The sequence below is a fragment of the Molothrus ater genome, chromosome 16 (assembly GCF_012460135.2).
Source record: "Molothrus ater isolate BHLD 08-10-18 breed brown headed cowbird chromosome 16, BPBGC_Mater_1.1, whole genome shotgun sequence".
Lineage (NCBI taxonomy): Eukaryota > Metazoa > Chordata > Aves > Passeriformes > Icteridae > Molothrus > Molothrus ater.
Window position 1 is genome coordinate 10,300,691 of NC_050493.2, and position 19,283 is coordinate 10,319,973.

Here is a 19,283-nt window from a genome sequence, read left to right on the forward strand (position 1 = left end):
ATAGGCTTCTTATTAATTTGTATTCCATCTTCTATTAGTTAAAAGATTCCCTCACTTCTCATACTAATTATTCTGTATGCTCAGTCTTTCTGTTCTTTTGAGTCTTGCTCCCTCAGCTCTCTGAGAATGTTTGTCCAAAGTCCAGTGAAATTCTGAATGACTGCAAATATTTGAAGCCATAATCTGTCTTTGCATCTACTAGGCTGGAAATTCTGAACCTTTTGAATGCCTAACTTCACCTACAAAAATTACCTTTTGAGGAAGCTGCAGGTGTGACCAGCAGCATTGCAGAGTGTTATCTTGGTGTGTCTCACCTGCAGTGTACATGCTGCATTACTGAGGCTCCTCATAGCATTTGGGAAGAAATATGGTGGGTGATACTAGAAATGTAGGTGTGGATGGATGGTGGAGGACTTTGAAGCAAAGCTAGTTTCTGAGGTGAGCAAGCAAGGAAAAGGTTTGATCAGACGGCTTTAAAAAATGCTTTAGAGAAAAAAACCCACCCTTGCAATCTAAAAGACTGAGCCTTTATGTTCAAAACAACTTCCAAAATATCACAGCTTTACTTACCTACAGGAAGTCAGTTTCATAATAGACATAGAAAGGTTTGCATTAAGAGCTGCAAGCCTTGGTGGAGTTGCTGAGGTAATCCCGTGTGTGTATGTGTGATGGAAGGCACAACATTGATAACCAAAGGCTCCTGAGACTCACCCAAAGGATGTTCCTGCAGCTCTGCTTTGCACAGTGCAGGAACGGGCTGGTGCTTATTCACTGAGGGCCACGTTCTCTAAAGCTCATGGACATTGCTGCAAAGTCCCTATGGATTTCAATACTGCATTAGGAACAGGGAATTGTGCTTCCTTGAAAATTCCTTTCATGTTGCTCTGTATCTGAGCCCTGGTTTTTCAGTCAGCTACCGTCTTTGGCCTCTCTGGCCAAAAGTTGGTTTCCACAGCATAATTTTGTTGAGGATTCCTTCGGTCCAGGGTGAATAGCTTTGAGGTACTGCTGGTTGAACAATTTCTCATAGACTGAAAAGTCTATTTAACAAATTTCCCTTTTTTCTGATTATAATGATTCAAACTGCACAATACATAGACATCAGCAGTTCACTACTTTGCTTTTCCATGTGACTTCCCTTCCTGTTCTGTGGATTCTCTTTAACTCACATGCAGCTTTTAAAGATAAGACAGATATTTCACAGCAACTGTATCTCTCTTAGGGATTGTCATGGTAGTGTTCTCAAAATCCAAAAGAAGATACATGTCTTAGCTATGGAAATGTCTTAGCTATTGCTAAGCAATAGCTACATAAGAAACACCAAACAGTAAAAATGTATGGCCCGACTTAGTTCTCTTTTTCACACACATTGTTTGTGCTGTGACACATTATAAAGAGGAAAGTGAGTTGAAAAGGAGAACTTGTGCTTTTGATTTCTCTGCATTGAAGGGAAGTATCACTTCTAAGTAAATACGGAGCTGCGCAAAGTCTACAGCTAATTCTGGAACCCAGATTATATTAGTAAAATGTCAGATATTAATGCCACTATTTTTCCCAGGGGCAGTGAGGTAGATGAAAGTGTACCAATGTAGGCCACATTATGTCCTTCAGCACATGGCATTTGGGTATGTCATAAACCACAGTGGATTTTGGTGTCAAGGTGGTAATAAAATTTTTTTGTTTCTACAAATGCAAAAACAAAACCAGAAATAGAAATCACATTTAATTATTGCAAATTAGGACTGTAGCAGCAGAACTTGAACCAAAGCTTGAGCCTCTCTAGTCCCCTTTCCCTTATTTTGGCCTGTTACAAGATAATCAGCTTTGGGTTCAAAGGCAGAGTAGTTTTGGCACGTTATTGCTTGGTTTGTCTAAAGCCCAGCAAAAGCCAGGGACAGCTCTATAGAAACAAGGCTACCTCCTTGTTATGATCTTGCAGCTCTTGTTGGAAAACTCTTCAGGAATACTTAGAACACATGGGAAGAGTAAAACAGGAGCAAACTTGAAATCTTTATATCTTAACACCCATTCAAAGTCCATCTTGCTTTTGATCTGTCTCCAATCTAGATATAACAGAGAAAACAATCCATTGTTTCAGTTGAAAAGCATATCATCTCCTGGTCATGATGAACACTGCCTGGGAATATTTGAAGGTGGAAATTGCTTACAGGGTGAAACCTGCAGAAAATCTGCTTTTCTCATGTTTAAGTGGCAATGACGTACCACAAGCTGTTTGCTTATTTGCTTGTCTGCTTCTGGAGGGAACTATCCTATGGAGAGGAGCTCTTTCTCCACAAGCAGCCTGCCAGTCTCCCATTAGTGTATCCCCTCACAGCCAGTCACAGGTCCTGGAGCTCTGAGCAAGCATTTCCACCAGCAGCTGGCAGCTGCCTGGCCTGTAGATGGAGGAGAAGACATTGAGAAAACCTCTTATGCCTTCCCTTGGTTTTCAAGGAGTCTGTGGACATCACAAATGCACAGATCCCTTAGCATTAGTATTGGAACAGGCAGTGCACAACAGTATTCATCTTTTTGACAGAAGAACTTCTCATTTATCTGTAGCTAAGAGCAATTAAAAAAAAGAAAAAAAAAAAAGAAATTTGTATATTTCCTTTCACCACCACTGGAATTCATATAAGTAGTCCAGTACACTGGTACACTGGAGCATGTGACATAAAGCCCCTCACTGAAATAAAATAGAGCAAGAAATGTAATTTCCCTCACTGAAATAAAATAGAGTAAGAATGGGAAACAGCATACAGCAAGCTCCAGCCAACAAGGAAAAGGATGCTTGCAAAAAACCACAGCTTGTTTCAAGTTTCAGATTGAAGCAAAAAAACTGGGCAAAAATAATAAAATGACAGTTGAAGAAACCACATATTTTAGGGGCTTCCCTAGAGCATTTCTGATCTTTGTCAACTAAAACACACACCAGACACAAAAGTTTTCAGAATCCACACCAGACACAGCAGCTCTGCCATCAGTCAGTTGAATGAAGGAGCGCTCACCATGACCCCCATTCCGGTGGTTGTGCTTTACTGTAACTCACACAGTGATTGTGGTATCACAGAAAGGTCACACCATCTTCTTTTTCAGGAGCTTCAGGTCCATGTTGCCACAGTTCTGCAGTGTGGTCTCTGGGCTACTCTGACATGGAGAAGGAGAGCTCTGCCACCCTTCTGCTGAAGCTGCTCTGCCCTACTTGAAGGGTGAAAATCAGACAGTGCATTCTCTGAGAAATCAACAGGTTTGGGTTCTTGCCCTTCATCCAAGCTTTATTTCAGTATTTTTAATTGGTGATTATTTATAGATTTTAAAGGTGTGTGCCTCATGAACTCAGTCACAGGGAAACACCCTCCAGTAGGGAAGTCAGGCAGAACAGTTTTCATGGGAACAGCTGTGGAGATGTCCAGCACAGCCTGGAACTTTCTCCTCTTCGAGGCTGCAAGGTTGAGGCTTGTCACCTTTCAGGCCATAGAGGAAATTATGGTCTCTTAAATCATGGCCTTGGGTGTAAAAGGGGGTCATAGGCCACAGACATGAACTTTGCTTTCAGTTTTGCCAAAAGATCAGGTCCCTGCCTCTAGGAGAGGTTCAGAGTTACATCCAGGAGCACCTGGTGCATCTTGTAAGGAACAACCAGTCAGTGTGGCAGATCCCATCCAAAGCATTTAATGTCCCTACAGCTTATCTGGGGGATCTAGGGACCTACAGACCAATCCAGAGCACCTCCTCCTCTTTGCACCATTCAAACCTACAGAAATAGTATGGATTTTGTGAATTTTAATACCTCAGATAACCCCTCAAGTTCTCCATGCACTGAGGAGTATGAGGAATACCAGGAAGCTGAAGCTATTTGGTGAACTAGAAAAAGAAGTATTAATAAATTAGGAAATATACTATTAAACAATAATGCTATAGAAGTAGGCATCACAGGCTGCTTCAGAAAAAATCACATGCTCACAGAAAAATTCACAGAATTAACAATGGTAGGTACAGGTTTTTCATTTCATTGCATCACCAGATTAGAAACCCTTTCTTACTTTGTGTTTTGTCTATATTCTCTTTGAATTTTTTCTGATAAATAATTCCCTTTATTCGTGTCAGTTTAGAACAAACAAGAAAAACAAGTGCAAGCAAGTATAGCAAGAGCTGCTTAGTCACAGGCTCCACAACAAAAGATGGAGTGGAAATTGCCAGTCAAAGTGCTTGGAGAACTGTCCAGCAAGATCCTCAGGGAGATGAGTAAGGTTGTGTAGGTGCTAGTAGCAGCCACAGGGAAAAAAGAAAAAGGAAACATGTAAAAAATCTAATGAATAAGCAACTTAGAGCTTTCATAAGCAAACTTAAGTTTTATTTCTGCAGATAAACCAGTAGAAGAAACAGTGCTCAATTTCTTATCAACCTCCTATTGTACTAAGCTTCTCAATTTTTTGATAGCCATTAGGGTCTTTTATTTAATAGATTAAGATATTGTTATTATTTTTTCTCAGTAAGACTACAGAGGCTTAAGGCAGGAGAGCTATTGGATACTTGTGTGAGGGTGTACAGGTATTTTAAGTTCATGTAGCAAAGGAGGGAAGGGACTCTAAGCACCTTTTCTGATGAAATCACTTCCACTCTGGGAAATGGACCTGGGAAATGGAAGGGGATAAGCTCTGCTTACTGCAGCAGATCTATGAAGTTGTTTAAACCAAACTTTTGACAGCCCAAGTTCCTTATTTTTGGAGTTCCCAATATGAGACATGAACGATGACTTGCAAAATGAACAAATACCAAGAAGGGCAGCTGAGAGTGACTGAAGCTTTGAACACATCAGGAGATATAGAAAGCTGAACACATTGAAAAATCTGCATCCAAATGCTGGGAATGCCCCCCAGGCTGGAAGAGAGCTGGTGACTTTGCCTTGGTGTGCCCTTGGTTTGGATGTTTCACAGTCTAAGCAGGAAAATGACACTGAAGTAAACTCATTAATAATTTCAAAGCCTTTCGTTTCCTGGGTGACTGCACTAGAGATTTCTACAGCATGAGTTAAATAAGGCCTTAAAGCCACACAGGCTTAATAAAATAAGGTCTTTAATAGAATATGTAATGTTTCCCTGTTTTTTCCCTAACTGGAAGGAATACAACTGCTACTGCACTTCTTAAAATCAAAACCAGTTACTGTGCAATAATGGGAATTTATACTCCTTTCTTCACATACTCAAAAATTATTTTTCACCTTTTTTGGCATAACTAAATGAAGGATCAATAATTTTTTTTAATCCCCATTTATATTTAGGGCCTAAACTTCCTCAGCTTTGACATATTTTTCTGTTACCCATTTCTTACTGATGGCAGAACTTGATCTCTACTGAGAGTGTATTGTTATATATAAAAGAAATTGTCCTGATCCCTCAAGTAAATCTTGTGGCTTCTCCCCTGTTAATACTGAGCCGCCAGTTTCAACAATTCATGTATGTACAGCCAAAAAAATCTATAGAAATTGGTTCTGGGCCAAAGCAGGAAATTATCTTTGACAAATGAATTAGAAAGTGATGCTTTTAGAAATTTATCTATTTAGTACCTTCTCTGATTTGCACTATCACACCCTAATATAAACATTTTATTGAAGCACCAACAAACATTTTAAGTGTATCTCTGATGAATGCAAGTGAGGCAAGAGTTATTACTGGATGAACAACATTTTCCAACATTCAGAGGAACAGAATACTAAACTACAAACTCCATTGAAAAGCCTAAACCAGAGCAAAACCAGTCAAGTTATTCACAATACCTTAGGCAGTTTACAGGGGAAGTCTTGGATAAGTCTCTGCAAGATTCTAGGGAGTGTTCCAAGAAGAAAGAGAAATCAGCTGACTTCCCGGTAAGCGGGTGAATAAAGCACCATATTCATCTTAGAAGAAGCTCTAGTTATTGTTGAATCAGAGAATGGGAGAGATTTTTCAGATATTCATATCAAGACTCTGATAGTGTTCTAAAATAGAAATGTCACTATTTATTGTGGGGAGGGAATTCCCTGTAAGGTAATGGCAAGGACACAGCAGCATGTGATGTATTTTTGAACTATTTTATGCTATATACTTCAGTCAGCAATTAAGTGAAATCTTAATATATTTCATAAATAGTCTAGGTTTTCCTGTGCAAAAACCTGAAAACCAAACTACAATACATAAATTCAGTGTAATGATCTCTTCATCTGGGGCTGCTGAAGCAGAATTTGAGGACTTACATCATCTTTAGGGTGCTGCTAATCTTTCCAATGTTCAAACAATTTGTAGTTAAGCTACAACTCAGAAGAAGTGTTGAAAATAGGACAGTTTGTTCTGTAAAATCCTAGAAAACACCAGAAGCTTTTAATGAGTTTTCACTTGGATGCATTAATTTTAAAACAAGGAAGAATTCTTTTCTAGCAAACCCCAAAGAAAGAAATTCATTTGACCAATGATTCCTCTAGAGACCAAGAATTCTTTCTAGCTCTCAATTTGTTCTAAAATAAAATGATAAGCCATACAATACCTTGAATAATCACACAGCACAATTTCATATAGATTCTTAGAGAATTTACCAAAACTATTTGCATGGTACAGCAACAGTCTCCTGTGGGATTATCTAATAGAGTTTGTTAGGAAAACAGATAACCCCTACAGTGAGCCAGGGGAGATAGGCACTGGAAGGAGGGAAAACTGAGGAAACATTTATCTGTTTTAAAATCAAAACACAAAACACAGGTTTTTCTTCTTTTCCAGTTATTTCATCACTCATGAATTCAGTGTAGTAAATCAGACACTGAGTGCTGTGACAGGCTAATTGTCCTCTCTCCCATAGAGGTGCTGTTTTACATGATAAAGGGACACAGGACACAGTTATTTTCTGGTGCCTTAGAATGAAAATGAAATGGCTTGGACAATACAGCAACATCACAGAACTACTAAATGCAAAGGATCAGATTTGCTGGCAGAACTGCCCTGAGAGGTGCAAGAGGAGCTGCTGCAGGAGCTGAGGTCAATGATCTGGCAGGCAGGAGGATGCAAGACCTCCCAGCACTGCTGAGGCTTCTGTCAGTGACTTCTGGGAGCTGCTTCTGAGTCAGAAGCCAGCTCTGTTTGAGTTACTGTTAATTCATGGCTTGGAAGCAGAAGTGCACACTGATACAGGAAATGAAGTCAGGGTCAGCGTCAGGTATGCACAGATTTAATAACTGTATCTCATGAGAGCTCTCAAAGAGAGCTCTCTCTTTATATCTCCTTGCAGAGTGAAAGACCACTTCAGTATTTTAATACTGTAGGCTATTGTGAGCCGTCTCCTCAAATTGCAGGTGCCTATTCAGTTTTTTAGTGGCAGTCTACAGTACTTACTAGCACACTGTACAAGTGGTTTTAACACTACCAAGGCCAAAATATGACAATCAAAATATTAACATCATTAGTCAGTATACCTTTCCTGCTTTGCAATTATAATCCTACTAAGAACAGTGTATCAGTTTTTCTTACCTATTAGGTATTGCTTTGTTCCAGTAAGTCTCGTGCAAAGCTGCTTTCCAGTTGATATTTTTGAAAAGTTCACCTCAGTAGTAAGTACCTTCTGTACTTACTCAACAACCTGGTTTAGTTAGATGTTTTAGAAAAGACTAGGAAGTTATATCATTTTGCAGGCTTATTTAATGCTAGTAGCTAGTCAGATCTACATGTGGCTGTGGTTAATCAGATCTTCCTTGACCCTCCACTTAAATTAAGCTGTCCAGACTATTTCCCCCCATTACTGTGAAACCCTTACCCCTATCCTGAAGTTTGGTTGTCTTGTTTCACTTCTTTTATGTCTGCTGCATAATCCACGTGCATTTTAAATTAAGGCATGAAAAAAATATTTATCACGGAACCATAAAAAATATTTACCACGGATTCCTTCCTGAGTTAGAAGGGATCCACAAGGATCATTGAGTCCAACTCTTGGCCCTCCATAGGACAGCCCAAGGTCACACCCTGAGAGTTTTGTCCAAACAGTTCTTGAGCTCTGTCAGGCTTGGTGCTGTGACCACTGCCCTGGGAAGCCTCTTCAGTGCCCAACCACCCTATGCAGGAAGAACCTTTTCCTAATATCCAAAGTAAATCTCCCCTGACACAAGTCCAGGCCATTCGCTCTGGTCCTGTCACTGATCACCACAGAGAAGGGGTCAGTGTCTGCCCATCTCCTTCCTCTTGTGAGGATGCTGAAGACCACACTGCGGTGTTCCCTCAGCCTCCTCCAGGCTGAGCGAGCCGAGTGACCTCAGCCACCCTAAGGCACACGCACGGTGCTGTGGAGCCACCCCTGCCCTCAAAGCTGGCCCCCACACAGGGGGCACAGGGCCGCGGGCAGCGGGGACAGCACCGGCCGGCTGGGGGTGTGCGCCAAACGTGACACGCAGCTGTGCTCTCATGTTTATACACCTTCGTTCACCCTTCCCTCCACTCCTTCTTCCTTTCAGGGCTTGTATTCAGCACGAGATCCCAGCGGCCCTGACCCGGCCGGTGCGTGTGGCGAGCCCGCGGGGCAGACAGCTGACCGCGCTGAGGGCCGGGGGGGCCGGCCGGGGCTCTCGGGGCCCCTCACGCTGCTAAAGCCCGTCCGGCCGGGGCTCCCGGGGTCCCTCACGCTACTAAAGCCCGTCCGGCCGGGGCTCCCGGGGCCCCTCACGCTGCTAAAGCCCGTCCGGCCGGGGCTCCCGGGCCCCCTCACGCTGCTAAAGCCCGTCCGGCCGGGGCTCCCGGGGCCCCTCACGCTGCTCTAGCCCCTCACGCTGCTAAAGCCCGCCCAGCCGCTGTGGCCCCGGCCACAGGCACCTCGAGGCAGGGCCGCAGGGAGGAGCGGGTGTCCCGGGGGTCTCCCGGGCGGTGCCCGGTGAGGCGCAGCCGCCGCGGGCTGTGCCGAGGGGCAGCCCCGCTCCAGGCGCGCAGGGCTGCCGCAGCCCGGCCCCTTTTCCCGGGGGCAGCTGCGGGCCTGGAGCCGCGGGCCGGGATGAAGCAGGTAAGGGCGGTAGGGGCGGCGGGCGCTGCGGGCGGGGCGCGGCTCCCCCGGGCCATGCACGCTGACGGGCTCCCGCCGCAGGCGCTGGTGGACGACACCGAGGATGTGTCCCTGGATTTCGGGAGCGAGGAGGAGCTGGCGCTGCGGAAAGCGCGGATCAGGTAACGGCGCGGAGGCCGCAGCATCGCGGCGCCCGGGCCCGGGCGGCCCTGGCTGTTCCGGTGTACAGAGAACTCCATTTAAACACTTCATTCCCATTTTTTACAGGGAGGGTGGTCAAGCGCTGGAATAGGCGGCCCGGGGAGGCTGGGGGGCCTCTGTCCGAGAGATGCTCGGGCTGGAGCAGGCGAGGCCGGGCCCTCCTGCCCGGCATCACCCGGTCACTGGAAATGAAAACCTGACGCACCCAACATCCCAAACCCCAAGCAAACAGTGCTTTAGTTAGAGCTGGAGCAGTGCTCAGCTTTGCTCAGCTCCAGCAAAGCCCACTGTGCAGCAGTGCTCAGGCACTGCAGTGGGCACCTGGCTGAACAGCCAGATAGCTGCAATAAAACTGTCTTGATTTCCTACCACGGGATGTGATGCTGTGTGGAATATGAAATGTCTTATGCTTGTAGACATTACCTGAGAAACCCAACCCCTTAACCCATCTGATGTGTCAGGCTAAGCTTGGGTTCCTCACCAGAGGTGTCACCCTGCAGCTCTGGCCACACAGAGGTCTCAGGTGACAGAGCTGTTCAATCAGTGGCTTTTGAAGAATCTCCAATCAAAGACTGTGAAAGGAAGAGTTTTATGTCAAAAGGAATTAGGCATGCACTGATCAACAATGTATATAATCAGCTTTGATTTAGATTGCTTTCTCTGCCTTGCCCCAGTTTGGTTTGGTCCATTCCAATGATGATATTTCCTGTAGGTGTAAGCAAAGAAATATAATAGATGTTAAACCTGACACAACATTATCTGAGATAAAAAGCAATCATGTAGCTTTACAATATAATTACTTTTACAAGTGTCTGGTGAAGCAGTGCTTTGCACTTTGTCACTACTTGAGTCAGCCCTGACATAAGATTAACCTTCCCAGAATTGCCTTGGTCTTACACCTTAGCAACAGCACACATTTTAAATGAAGGTTTATATTTTGGTGCAGTCTTGGAGAACATAGCTTCAAGGATTCAACTAAGCTGGAAAGTACAGCTTAGAAGTACCTTGATCACATGAGCCACAGGTTCTGAAGGACCAGACCACATTTAGCATGAAGTGAAACCACCCTGGAATGTTTGTAGGATGTCACAGCACACAGCACTTTACTCTAGAGATCTTAGAGATTTCTCCTGATTCATGATACTCAGTAGTACAGCACAGGTAAAGTATCAGCAAACTGTACTATTCTGTGATCCACTTTGTGCAGACAGTGGCTTCATTAGAGACAGCTCTTCTTTCTGGCCCTCAAGACAATATTGAAAGATGATGTAGTATTGAAAATTCATCTGCTATAGAATGCAGAATTGAAACTGCTTACACTGCTCACATGTGTTTGTTTTTATATTTCTGGAGAATCTTGTGCAAATGAGCCTGGAAGTCACCTAGGTGCTGCAAAATTTTGTTATCACGTTAGAGGGCATAACAAGGTGTTCCAGTCATTTGTCTTTATTCCAATTTCATATATCTTGAACTTGGTTAAAATTAGCATAGGCTATGTGCAAAAGGGCTTCTTAAAAGCAAAAGGTTAGTGGCTACTTTCCTAAGAAATTGGGAAAAGATAAGTTCTGGAAATTGGGAAATTCTTCCTCTTTCCTAAGAAATTGGATAAAGATTGCAGTACTAGGACTTTAGATCTGGAAGTAGGGAGCATATGATTGCTTCTTTTACAAATCAGTCAGGAAACACAGTGATCAAGGAGAAAAGAGAGCTCATTTATTCAAAATTTGCCTCAATACATTTTGAAGTATCAGACGGGAGGAAGAAAAAATGCCAGCATGTAGAGTTCTGCTGTGGTGCTTGTGAGCAGGCACCTGGAATGATTCTCCTGTAGTTCACTGGCACAGCTTAGGCCTGACCCAAATTTGATTCTTTAACATGGGATGCAACTAAATTGATTACAACTCCTTCCTGTCCTAACAGGCATCATGCTCCCAAACTGAACAGAGGTTCTTATAACAAGGTAAATGGCAATCACTGAGCCTGGAGGCTCCAGTTGTGCATCACATGGATGTTTAGATGCAGCAGGAAAACAAGAAGGCCAAGCAAGTGGGTTCCTGTCCTTTCAGGAGCAAATTTATGCCAAGTTGAGCCATTGTAGAGTTGCCATTTCCTTTATCCTTTCCAGAGTCTCAGCAAGTGCTCAGCACTGTAATAAATGACAGCTTCTTGCTCATAGGTTTTGTTTTGTTTGTTTTTTAGTAAATGCCCTTCAATGTTTGACATTGGAACAAATTCAGCATCCAAACAGTAATCCTGTTGTAATCCAGTCATACTGCTGAATCTGCCTTCCAAAGTGAAACATGAATTCCCCAAAGTTACTGCCATATTTGAAGCAGTGATCCATGAGAAAAGCTCAGGCAACCCTGGTGTGCTTTGGGGTTGTGATCTATGAAAGCTGCTCTGGACACAAGGGCACCATTCCATCATTGACTCTTGCATCTTCCTGACCAAGATCAAGGCTGGAAGCAGCAAGGCCCTGTCTGTTTTAGCCAGTTCACAACACCCACTCCACCCCCTGGATGCTTATGGCAGAAAAAGCCTCTTTGCTTAAAATGTCACATGTTCAGTTCTAAGTCAGAAGAAGTTTTTGGAAAGTTTGAAGTTCACATGGGCATGACCAGGAGTAAATATAAACTTCACCTGTGCATCATCCTTCCCTCCCCAGTCATATGTGTAGTACTACAAACACAGTATTACCACTGGAGAAAGATAAACACCAGAACAGTTAAACAGCTATAGAGAAATAATATAACAACAAGGATATTAAAGTTATAAAAGTTATTATTCTTATATAGCTATAATTTAAGTTTATAGTAAGCAATTGTGTATATATTACATATCTCATTTTATTAAACACAATAACAGAATAACATTTAATAGTTAAATAGTTGATTACACCCTAGGCCATACTTTGTTAATTGGCTATTCTACTGTTAATTGGTCACAGAGGCACAGGAGCTTAAGGAGACAATTGTTGACTTAAATATCTTATTCAGATATTTTATTCTCTAAGTTTCAAGGAAGAAGTTAGTTAACTGCAAGAGCCTGTAGTTAATTCTCACTTTCAACTAATTAACACAAACAATTGCACAGAGTAAAATCTTTATTGGCATATTACCCTAAAAATTGTGCTGTGCTCATTACAGCTTTCTCCAGCCCCCCACCCTACTGTGCAGGCCAGTATTCCATGTCACATACCTCTTTCACTGAAATTTCTCTTTATTTTGTTACAGACAAAGATTTGTTCAATGAGCAAAGTGTAAATACTAGTGAAATTAATAAGCAGTAATTCAGAAGAACTGTTAGGTTCCCAAATCATTCTGCCTGTCTAAAAGGAAGTGTTGGGTTTAGACATTAAATATGAAAGTTCATTTTGTCTTATAGCAAACAGCTACAATTTTTTTAGAGCTAATGTTTTGTTTTCAAAGCTGTTCTGAAAGGCATAAGAGCTCTCTCAATTCTTTGTGCTTTGCAATGTTGATTCATTTAATGAAACAACAAGGATTTTATGGTACTGTGTTGCACACAGCCACTAAATTCCTTCACACAGGATCAAAGAATCTGGTGAAGGGCTCCATATTTTGTTCTGTCTTTGAGAAAGTTTTGACAGGAACACCACATTTGTATTTTAGATTTAGACTGAAGCTTGGCTATTGGAAATACCATTGTTTGATAATGAAGATATACACCAAGACTGAAATTATAGCAGCTACAAACCAAAATACCATTATAAACTTGAAATACCTGTGCTGTGCTACATTGTCAGCCAGCACTGTGACATTCCCTCTGTCCCATAACCTCATTTATGCTCTGGCTTTCTTCTAGGCACCCACTGGCCACCTTTTTCCACCTGTTTTTCCGAGTGAGTGCTATTGTTACCTACTTGTTCTGTGACTGGTTCAGCAACAGCTTTGTTGCCTGTTTTGTCACTATTCTCCTCCTTCTATCCTTTGACTTTTGGTCTGTCAAGGTAAGATGACCCTGAATAGTAATTACCTTGGGAAGTATTTTGTCATTAATTAAAACAAAATTGAAATATGTATAATGACAGAAGTGACAAAAATATTGTAATCTGTTGATTTATTCAATGTCTGGCCCATTTTAATGAAGATGTTCACATATGTTAGTTATTTAGCCTCATGTTTTCTATGGCTGACTACTAAGGTCTACTAATATGGTGAGAAAATTGCTTTGCCATAGGTAACTTGTTTGTATGCTTCCCCCCATAAAAATAAATTAAAAAATTAAAGTAATACTGGCTTTCAGCAATGCATGCTCAAGAATGTCAGGATCTGCAGCCTTGTGCCCACACCCCACAGCAGGGGCCTGCAGTAGACTCCTGAAAGCCCAGCTATAGCTCTGGTGCCCTAATCCCATGCAGGCAGGTGGGTCAGGCCAACCCAGGATCCAGGGGTTCCATGTGTTCAGCAAGGCTTTTGTTTTGTAGAAGTGAAGCATTGATGCACTTCCAGTATTCTGAAAGCTTCTGGTTCATCTAGGTGCTGAAATATTTTCTTGGTTTGTTTCCCTGATCCTACACAGCTTATTTGCTTGTCATTAATCTCCCATTTTCCAGTGTGTTTCTGTTACTAGTATTCCTCTTTTACTGAATAAATTTGTTTATTGGGTGCTTGTTGGACAAGCACCCAATAATTGACTTGAAAAAGATACAATCTATAATTTCTTGTCTAAGTAGTGCTATTGTGCTTATTATCATATTGAAAGAGAAGAGGCCACTAAATTTGTAACTTCACCCATCATTAATGGCTGTTGTACTCCAGCTGGAACAGCTTTTAGAAGTAATTTTTGTATTAGATAAAAGATGATTTTTGAACACGCTTGTCTTTTTAATTTTTTTCTATTTTAACTGTTATACTGACAAAAGACTTGTGCTACTGATTAATGCAAATAATGGTTTCATCACTAGAATGTGACAGGAAGACTCTTGGTTGGTTTGCGTTGGTGGAACCAGATTGATGAAGATGGAAAAAGTCACTGGGTGTTTGAAGCAAAAAGGGTAAATATATTAATAGAAGCAGGCACAAGGTAAACAGAATCCATAGGAAATTTGTAAAGCCGATACCAAGTCAAACAAAGTAACAAATAGACTACCTTTGTAACAGTTTCTTTTTATCCAGCTTCCATAGAAAACAATGTCAGTATTCAGGTGTGAGCACTGTTTGTCACATCCTGGAAGCATTCAGGACAAAACAGGTCTCACAACATTGTCAGCATATGGATCAGCAGAATAAATATTCATAGCATGGTGCTATAGGTATGAAATGTTTCTGGTAGTTCTATTTTATTTTCTAGTGAGAATATCTTGTAATAAACACATCTTTCCATAGATAATCCTAACACAGAATCCTCTTGAGGAAAGCAATGCTGAATAGTTTAGATTTAGTATTTTGAAGTTAATATTTTATTCACCTTCATGGAATATGGTGGGAAAGAGAACTTGGATCACAGAGCATTCTGATACTGCCCATGCCCCCCAAACACAATGAGTTATGGGGAAAGAAGCACAATAGGATGGCATTTGGCATCACTGCCAGAGTCAAGACTCAAGGGTTTGCTTTCACTTGCTGACATTGTCTCTGCAGCCCCACTGAGCCTGGCAGAGCAGCACCCCGGGGCTGCTCACAGGGACATTCTCTGCAGCCCTCCAGCAGTGTCCCCAGCCCAGCTGGCTGTGCTGCTGCTGTCCCGGTGTGCAGCACTGCAGTGCCCTGTGCAGTGCCCCCTGCACCCTCTGCAGTGCCCTGTGCACCCTCTGCAGTGCCCTCTGCACCGCCCCCTGCATCTTCTGCAGTGCCCTCTGCACCCTGCAGTGCCCTCTGCACCCTCTGCAGTGCCCTGTGCACCCTCTGCAGTGTCCCCTGCACCCTCTGCAGTGCCCTGTGCACCGCCCCCTGCATCTTCTGCAGTGCCCTCTGCACCCTGCAGTGCCCCCTGCACCCTCTGCAGTGCCCTGTGCACCGCCCCCTGCATCTTCTGCAGTGCCCTGTGCACCCTCTGCAGTGTCCCCTGCACCCTCTGCATTGCCCTGTGCACCCTCTGCAGTGCCCCTGTGCACCCCTGCAGTGCCCTGTGCACCCTCTGCAGTGCCCTGTGCACCCCTCTGCAGTGCCCTGTGCACTGCCCCCTGCATCTTCTGCAGTGCCCTGTGCACCCTGCAGTGCCCTCTGCACCCTCTGCAGTGCCCTGTGCACCCTCTGCAGTGTCCCCTGCACCCTCTGCAGTGCCCCCTGCAGTGCCCTCTGCAGCCTCGGCTGTGGCTCCGGGGTGCCCCGAGCATGAAAGACAAATTAATTGATGTGCTTCCTGTGAGACTGAGGGAGGCCTGAAGACAGAATAGAGGAAACCCTGCAGGACAGAATACATGGAAAATTCAATATACTGAAAATTAACTAAAAAGCTTTTCTTTTCAGAGTGGAAGAGTCCAGAGGGTTTTCTTTTCAAATTGTGATGCTTCTGTTTCAGAAGCTGGCACTAGTGGTCATCAATTGGTCTGAGGGTTGGAGTGAGATTTGAATTTTGAAAGATCAGAGCCTTCTGAACAATTCTCTTACTTTAAGGGTTTTTTTTTGCTTTTTCTTAAGTGCGATGAGCCCTTCAGTGTAGATAGAGATATGTGACTTGTGCTGACCTGAAGAAATCTGTAAGCAGGGCTTTGCAGCCTGCTCTGAAGTTTCTGCTCTCCCTGAAGAACAGACAGAGCACAGGCCATAAGGCTGCCCCTTGCGCTTACAGTGTGCTCAACTCCAGCATGACACAAGAGGCATTTTCAAAGCCGTGGTTCTTCATTCATGGAATGTCAGCAGAGTTCAGAAGCAAAACCAAATATTTATATAATAGGAAAATAAGCTTCATGCAAGATAGAAATTAAGCTAAGATACAGCATCTTTTTATGAAAATGTATAGAAATGTGCACTTTTCATAAGAATTCTTGTCTGAACTAGAACCAACTGATAAATCCCTGTGGATGAAAATGCTGTGTAGAGTAGGGCATCAGGAAGGAACTGGGCATGAGCTACTGCTCTTCTTAGTTAATCTTCTGTGCATATGATAAGTGAAATCTTCCTCCTCTGGTAATTTGTCATTTATTGTGGGTTTTGACTTTGTGACTAATAGTCTCAATTTTTTCTTCCAGGTGCCTACAATAGCTGCCTCAACTGAAGCTGAAGCCCGAATCTTCTGGCTTGGTCTCATCATCTGCCCAGTGATTTGGACAATGTTTTTCTTTAGCACCTTGTTCTCCTTGAAGCTGAAATGGCTGGTGAGTCAGGGGGTACTGAAAACAATCTTGGTAGAGGGAAAACCCAGATCTGTTAGTTTTGAACCAAATCTTTCAACAGTAGAAAAATGTCACCAGCAGCTTCAAAGAATCCCGAGGAGTTTTCTGCAGTCAAGGCTTGCACTCTGAAATGGATTGGTAATTTTTAGCTGTACTTCCACTGGGTTATCAGATGTCAACTCCTTCCTCTAGAGAACCTCAAGTGGTGGGCAAAATTATGAGCTGTTTAACTGTAGCAACTTACTCTGCCCCAACTTATTTCAGTCAAATAAAACAGGAGAGGATAAAAAATGAACCAGTGATGTTGGTTTTCAGGTTTTTAGGTCTCCTGGGAAATTAAATGTACTTTTAAAAGTAAGGAATTTAGATCTCTGGTACCATTTCCTTTTGAAAGAACCAGCATCATTAGCTCATAAAACCTTGATAAACTGAGCTATAAGTAAGTATTTTATAATTGCTCTACTTATAAGTCATCTACTTAAAAAAACCCCAACACTTTTTTTCTAAATACGAGAGGAAATTTACCTCATATATTGCATTATATTAAGATATTTTTGTCTATGAAATCATCACATTTTCCCCTGTAAACATTAAATGCTTGGCTAATTGCCACGTTATTCATTCTGTCAAGTTCCCAGCCATGCTCAGTACCAATTCCTAATTCAGTTTGAAAAGACAAAAAGCACCTCTGACATGTGCAGCTACATAACCAGTAACAGTCAAAATTGCATATTCATTATTCAACTAAACAAGAAATTCAGCTATGGGCATGAATCAATTGCAAATCATTAACTGCTTTCTGGTGCCCCTAAACAAGCAATAGTTAAACCAGCGCTCTTTGTTCATGGCTCCACCTTTATTTTTGAAAAGCAGAGATTGTTTGCTAAGCCAAGGGCTGCTTGGAGACAACTCTTACTGGCACAGGAGGCAGGTTGCCCAGGTGCTTGTAAAAGGCAAATTACTCAAACAAAAATAAAATCACTTCTGGGAAACTGGCTCTGAAGGCTAAGAGAAACATTTTTATAAATTACTGCATTAGTCAGATTGGTTCCACCTGCTGCTAAACCTAAAGTACCACAAAAGGAACTGATTATTTTCACTGCCTGTCAATGCTAGGTAGGGAATCTATCTATGGATGCTCTTTGTAAAGCCATAAATTACAGATCTTATTTGTTTGTAGTAAGTTGTTTGTCAGCTGAACAGGCCTGCAGGTGTGCCATGTATCTGGATGTAAAACTTTTAGATCTGAATGGGGCTTAAAAAAAGTGAAATGTTTCTGGAATCTGTTGAGTAGTCCTTTTTTGAGTAAGCGCTTTTAGGAAAGTAATGAAGTCTTTCAAGATACAGAATGACACAACTGGTATTGGTGTTTTGATAAAAATAAGTATTTGTAGAAAGGAATTATTGTGTTTGACACGATTAGATGTCTTTGAAGGCCATTTGTGATTGGGAGTAATGTGCCCCTGTTACAGCACACGTATCTGGATAGTGTGTACACACACACACATACACACATGTATATCCTACACAGTCAGTGCACAGCCACGGGTTTGTTCCTGCTGAACTCTTGTTTGTCCACAGGCTCTCGTGATTGCTGGGATCTCCCTCCAGACTGCTAATTTATATGGCTACATCCACTGCAAGTTAGGAGGACCAAAAACCATCAGCAGAGTAACCTCAAGGTTGTTTGGCACCACAGATGTTCCCAAGAGTGAGTACTGAGCTTCAGCCCATGGGATAGAACAGCCAACCTGCCTCTCAGGGCTAGGGCTGGCTTTTCCTGGGTCCCAGTTCCTGCAGTGAGCCCAGGATAATCCTGATTCTCCACCAAGCCTCTCTGGCAGTGTCACATGGAAGAGCCATAACCCCAGGTCACTTTGCTCCATGTTTGGAAGCTTGCTGAGCTCCACAACTGAGCTGCTTCCAAGCTCCAAAAGAATGTTCTTAAGTTAAATCTGTGGAGTTGCTATAATTCTAATTCCTCAGTTTAAGCAGAGCTGGAAGAGCCATCTTCAACCTTCAGGCTTCCAGCTGGCAGCTCCCTGCTTTTATAAGAGATCCCTGTGGCCCAGGTTATGCTTATAGCCATGTGTGCTCTGTTCCCTCAACAGGACAGAGCAGGAGAATTGCAGAAGATGGCACTGAAGATCATGGGAAGACAGGCACTAGGTAACCAAATAAGGAAGAGCTAAAGGATGAGCAGTAAAAAAAGTAATTAATGAAAGTTGTTGTTCTTCAGGGGAAGATATTTACATAAAGCTCTTCTAGAATTATGCCTGCATGAAATAAAGTCATTTGTGTTTGAGTCTTTAGATCCTGGAAGGTTTAACACCTTTGTTACTTAAAAGCTTCACCAAAAAGTTGTTTGTGTGAGCACAGACAGTGCTCAGGGTTTACAAGGAGCACGCTGCTTTCAGAAAAGCTGTCAACTAACCTCAAACTGTTGGATTATCTTAACCAGAAAGTACATGTAATGAAAATACAATGCTGATTTGTTTAACTATGGAACTGCAATAAACTAATCCAAACTGCCTTTCCCTCTTGTACACAATACTGACTTTTCAGAGCTTTCAAACTACAAACACAAAGGACCTCTTCGTTATTAAAAATACTGAATGTTTGTTTTTTAATGTTCAGGCTTAGGGCCAAATAGAATAAAACAGAAGTCATGAACCATGTTCACCCACTGCTTTGGTGAAGATATGTGTAACTACACAGTTATGTATAGCTAAAAAATTAATCTTATTTTGATACCTGTAAAAAAATAAATAAAGCAGTG

At 42.5% G+C, this 19,283-nt stretch overlaps 1 protein-coding gene across 1 annotated transcript; it reads left to right on the top strand.

The window, feature by feature from the left end:
- The first annotated feature begins 8,571 nt into the window (after positions 1-8,571).
- Positions 8,572-19,037, top strand: TVP23A (trans-golgi network vesicle protein 23 homolog A). The gene is made up of 7 exons (XM_036392230.2): positions 8,572-9,006; positions 9,088-9,167; positions 13,033-13,177; positions 14,135-14,224; positions 16,361-16,486; positions 18,086-18,215; positions 18,616-19,037. Exons 1-7 carry the CDS (start codon positions 8,998-9,000, stop codon positions 18,675-18,677), a joined length of 642 nt encoding a protein of 213 aa, XP_036248123.1. The 5' UTR covers positions 8,572-8,997; the 3' UTR covers positions 18,678-19,037.
- The last annotated feature ends 246 nt before the right edge of the window (positions 19,038-19,283 follow it).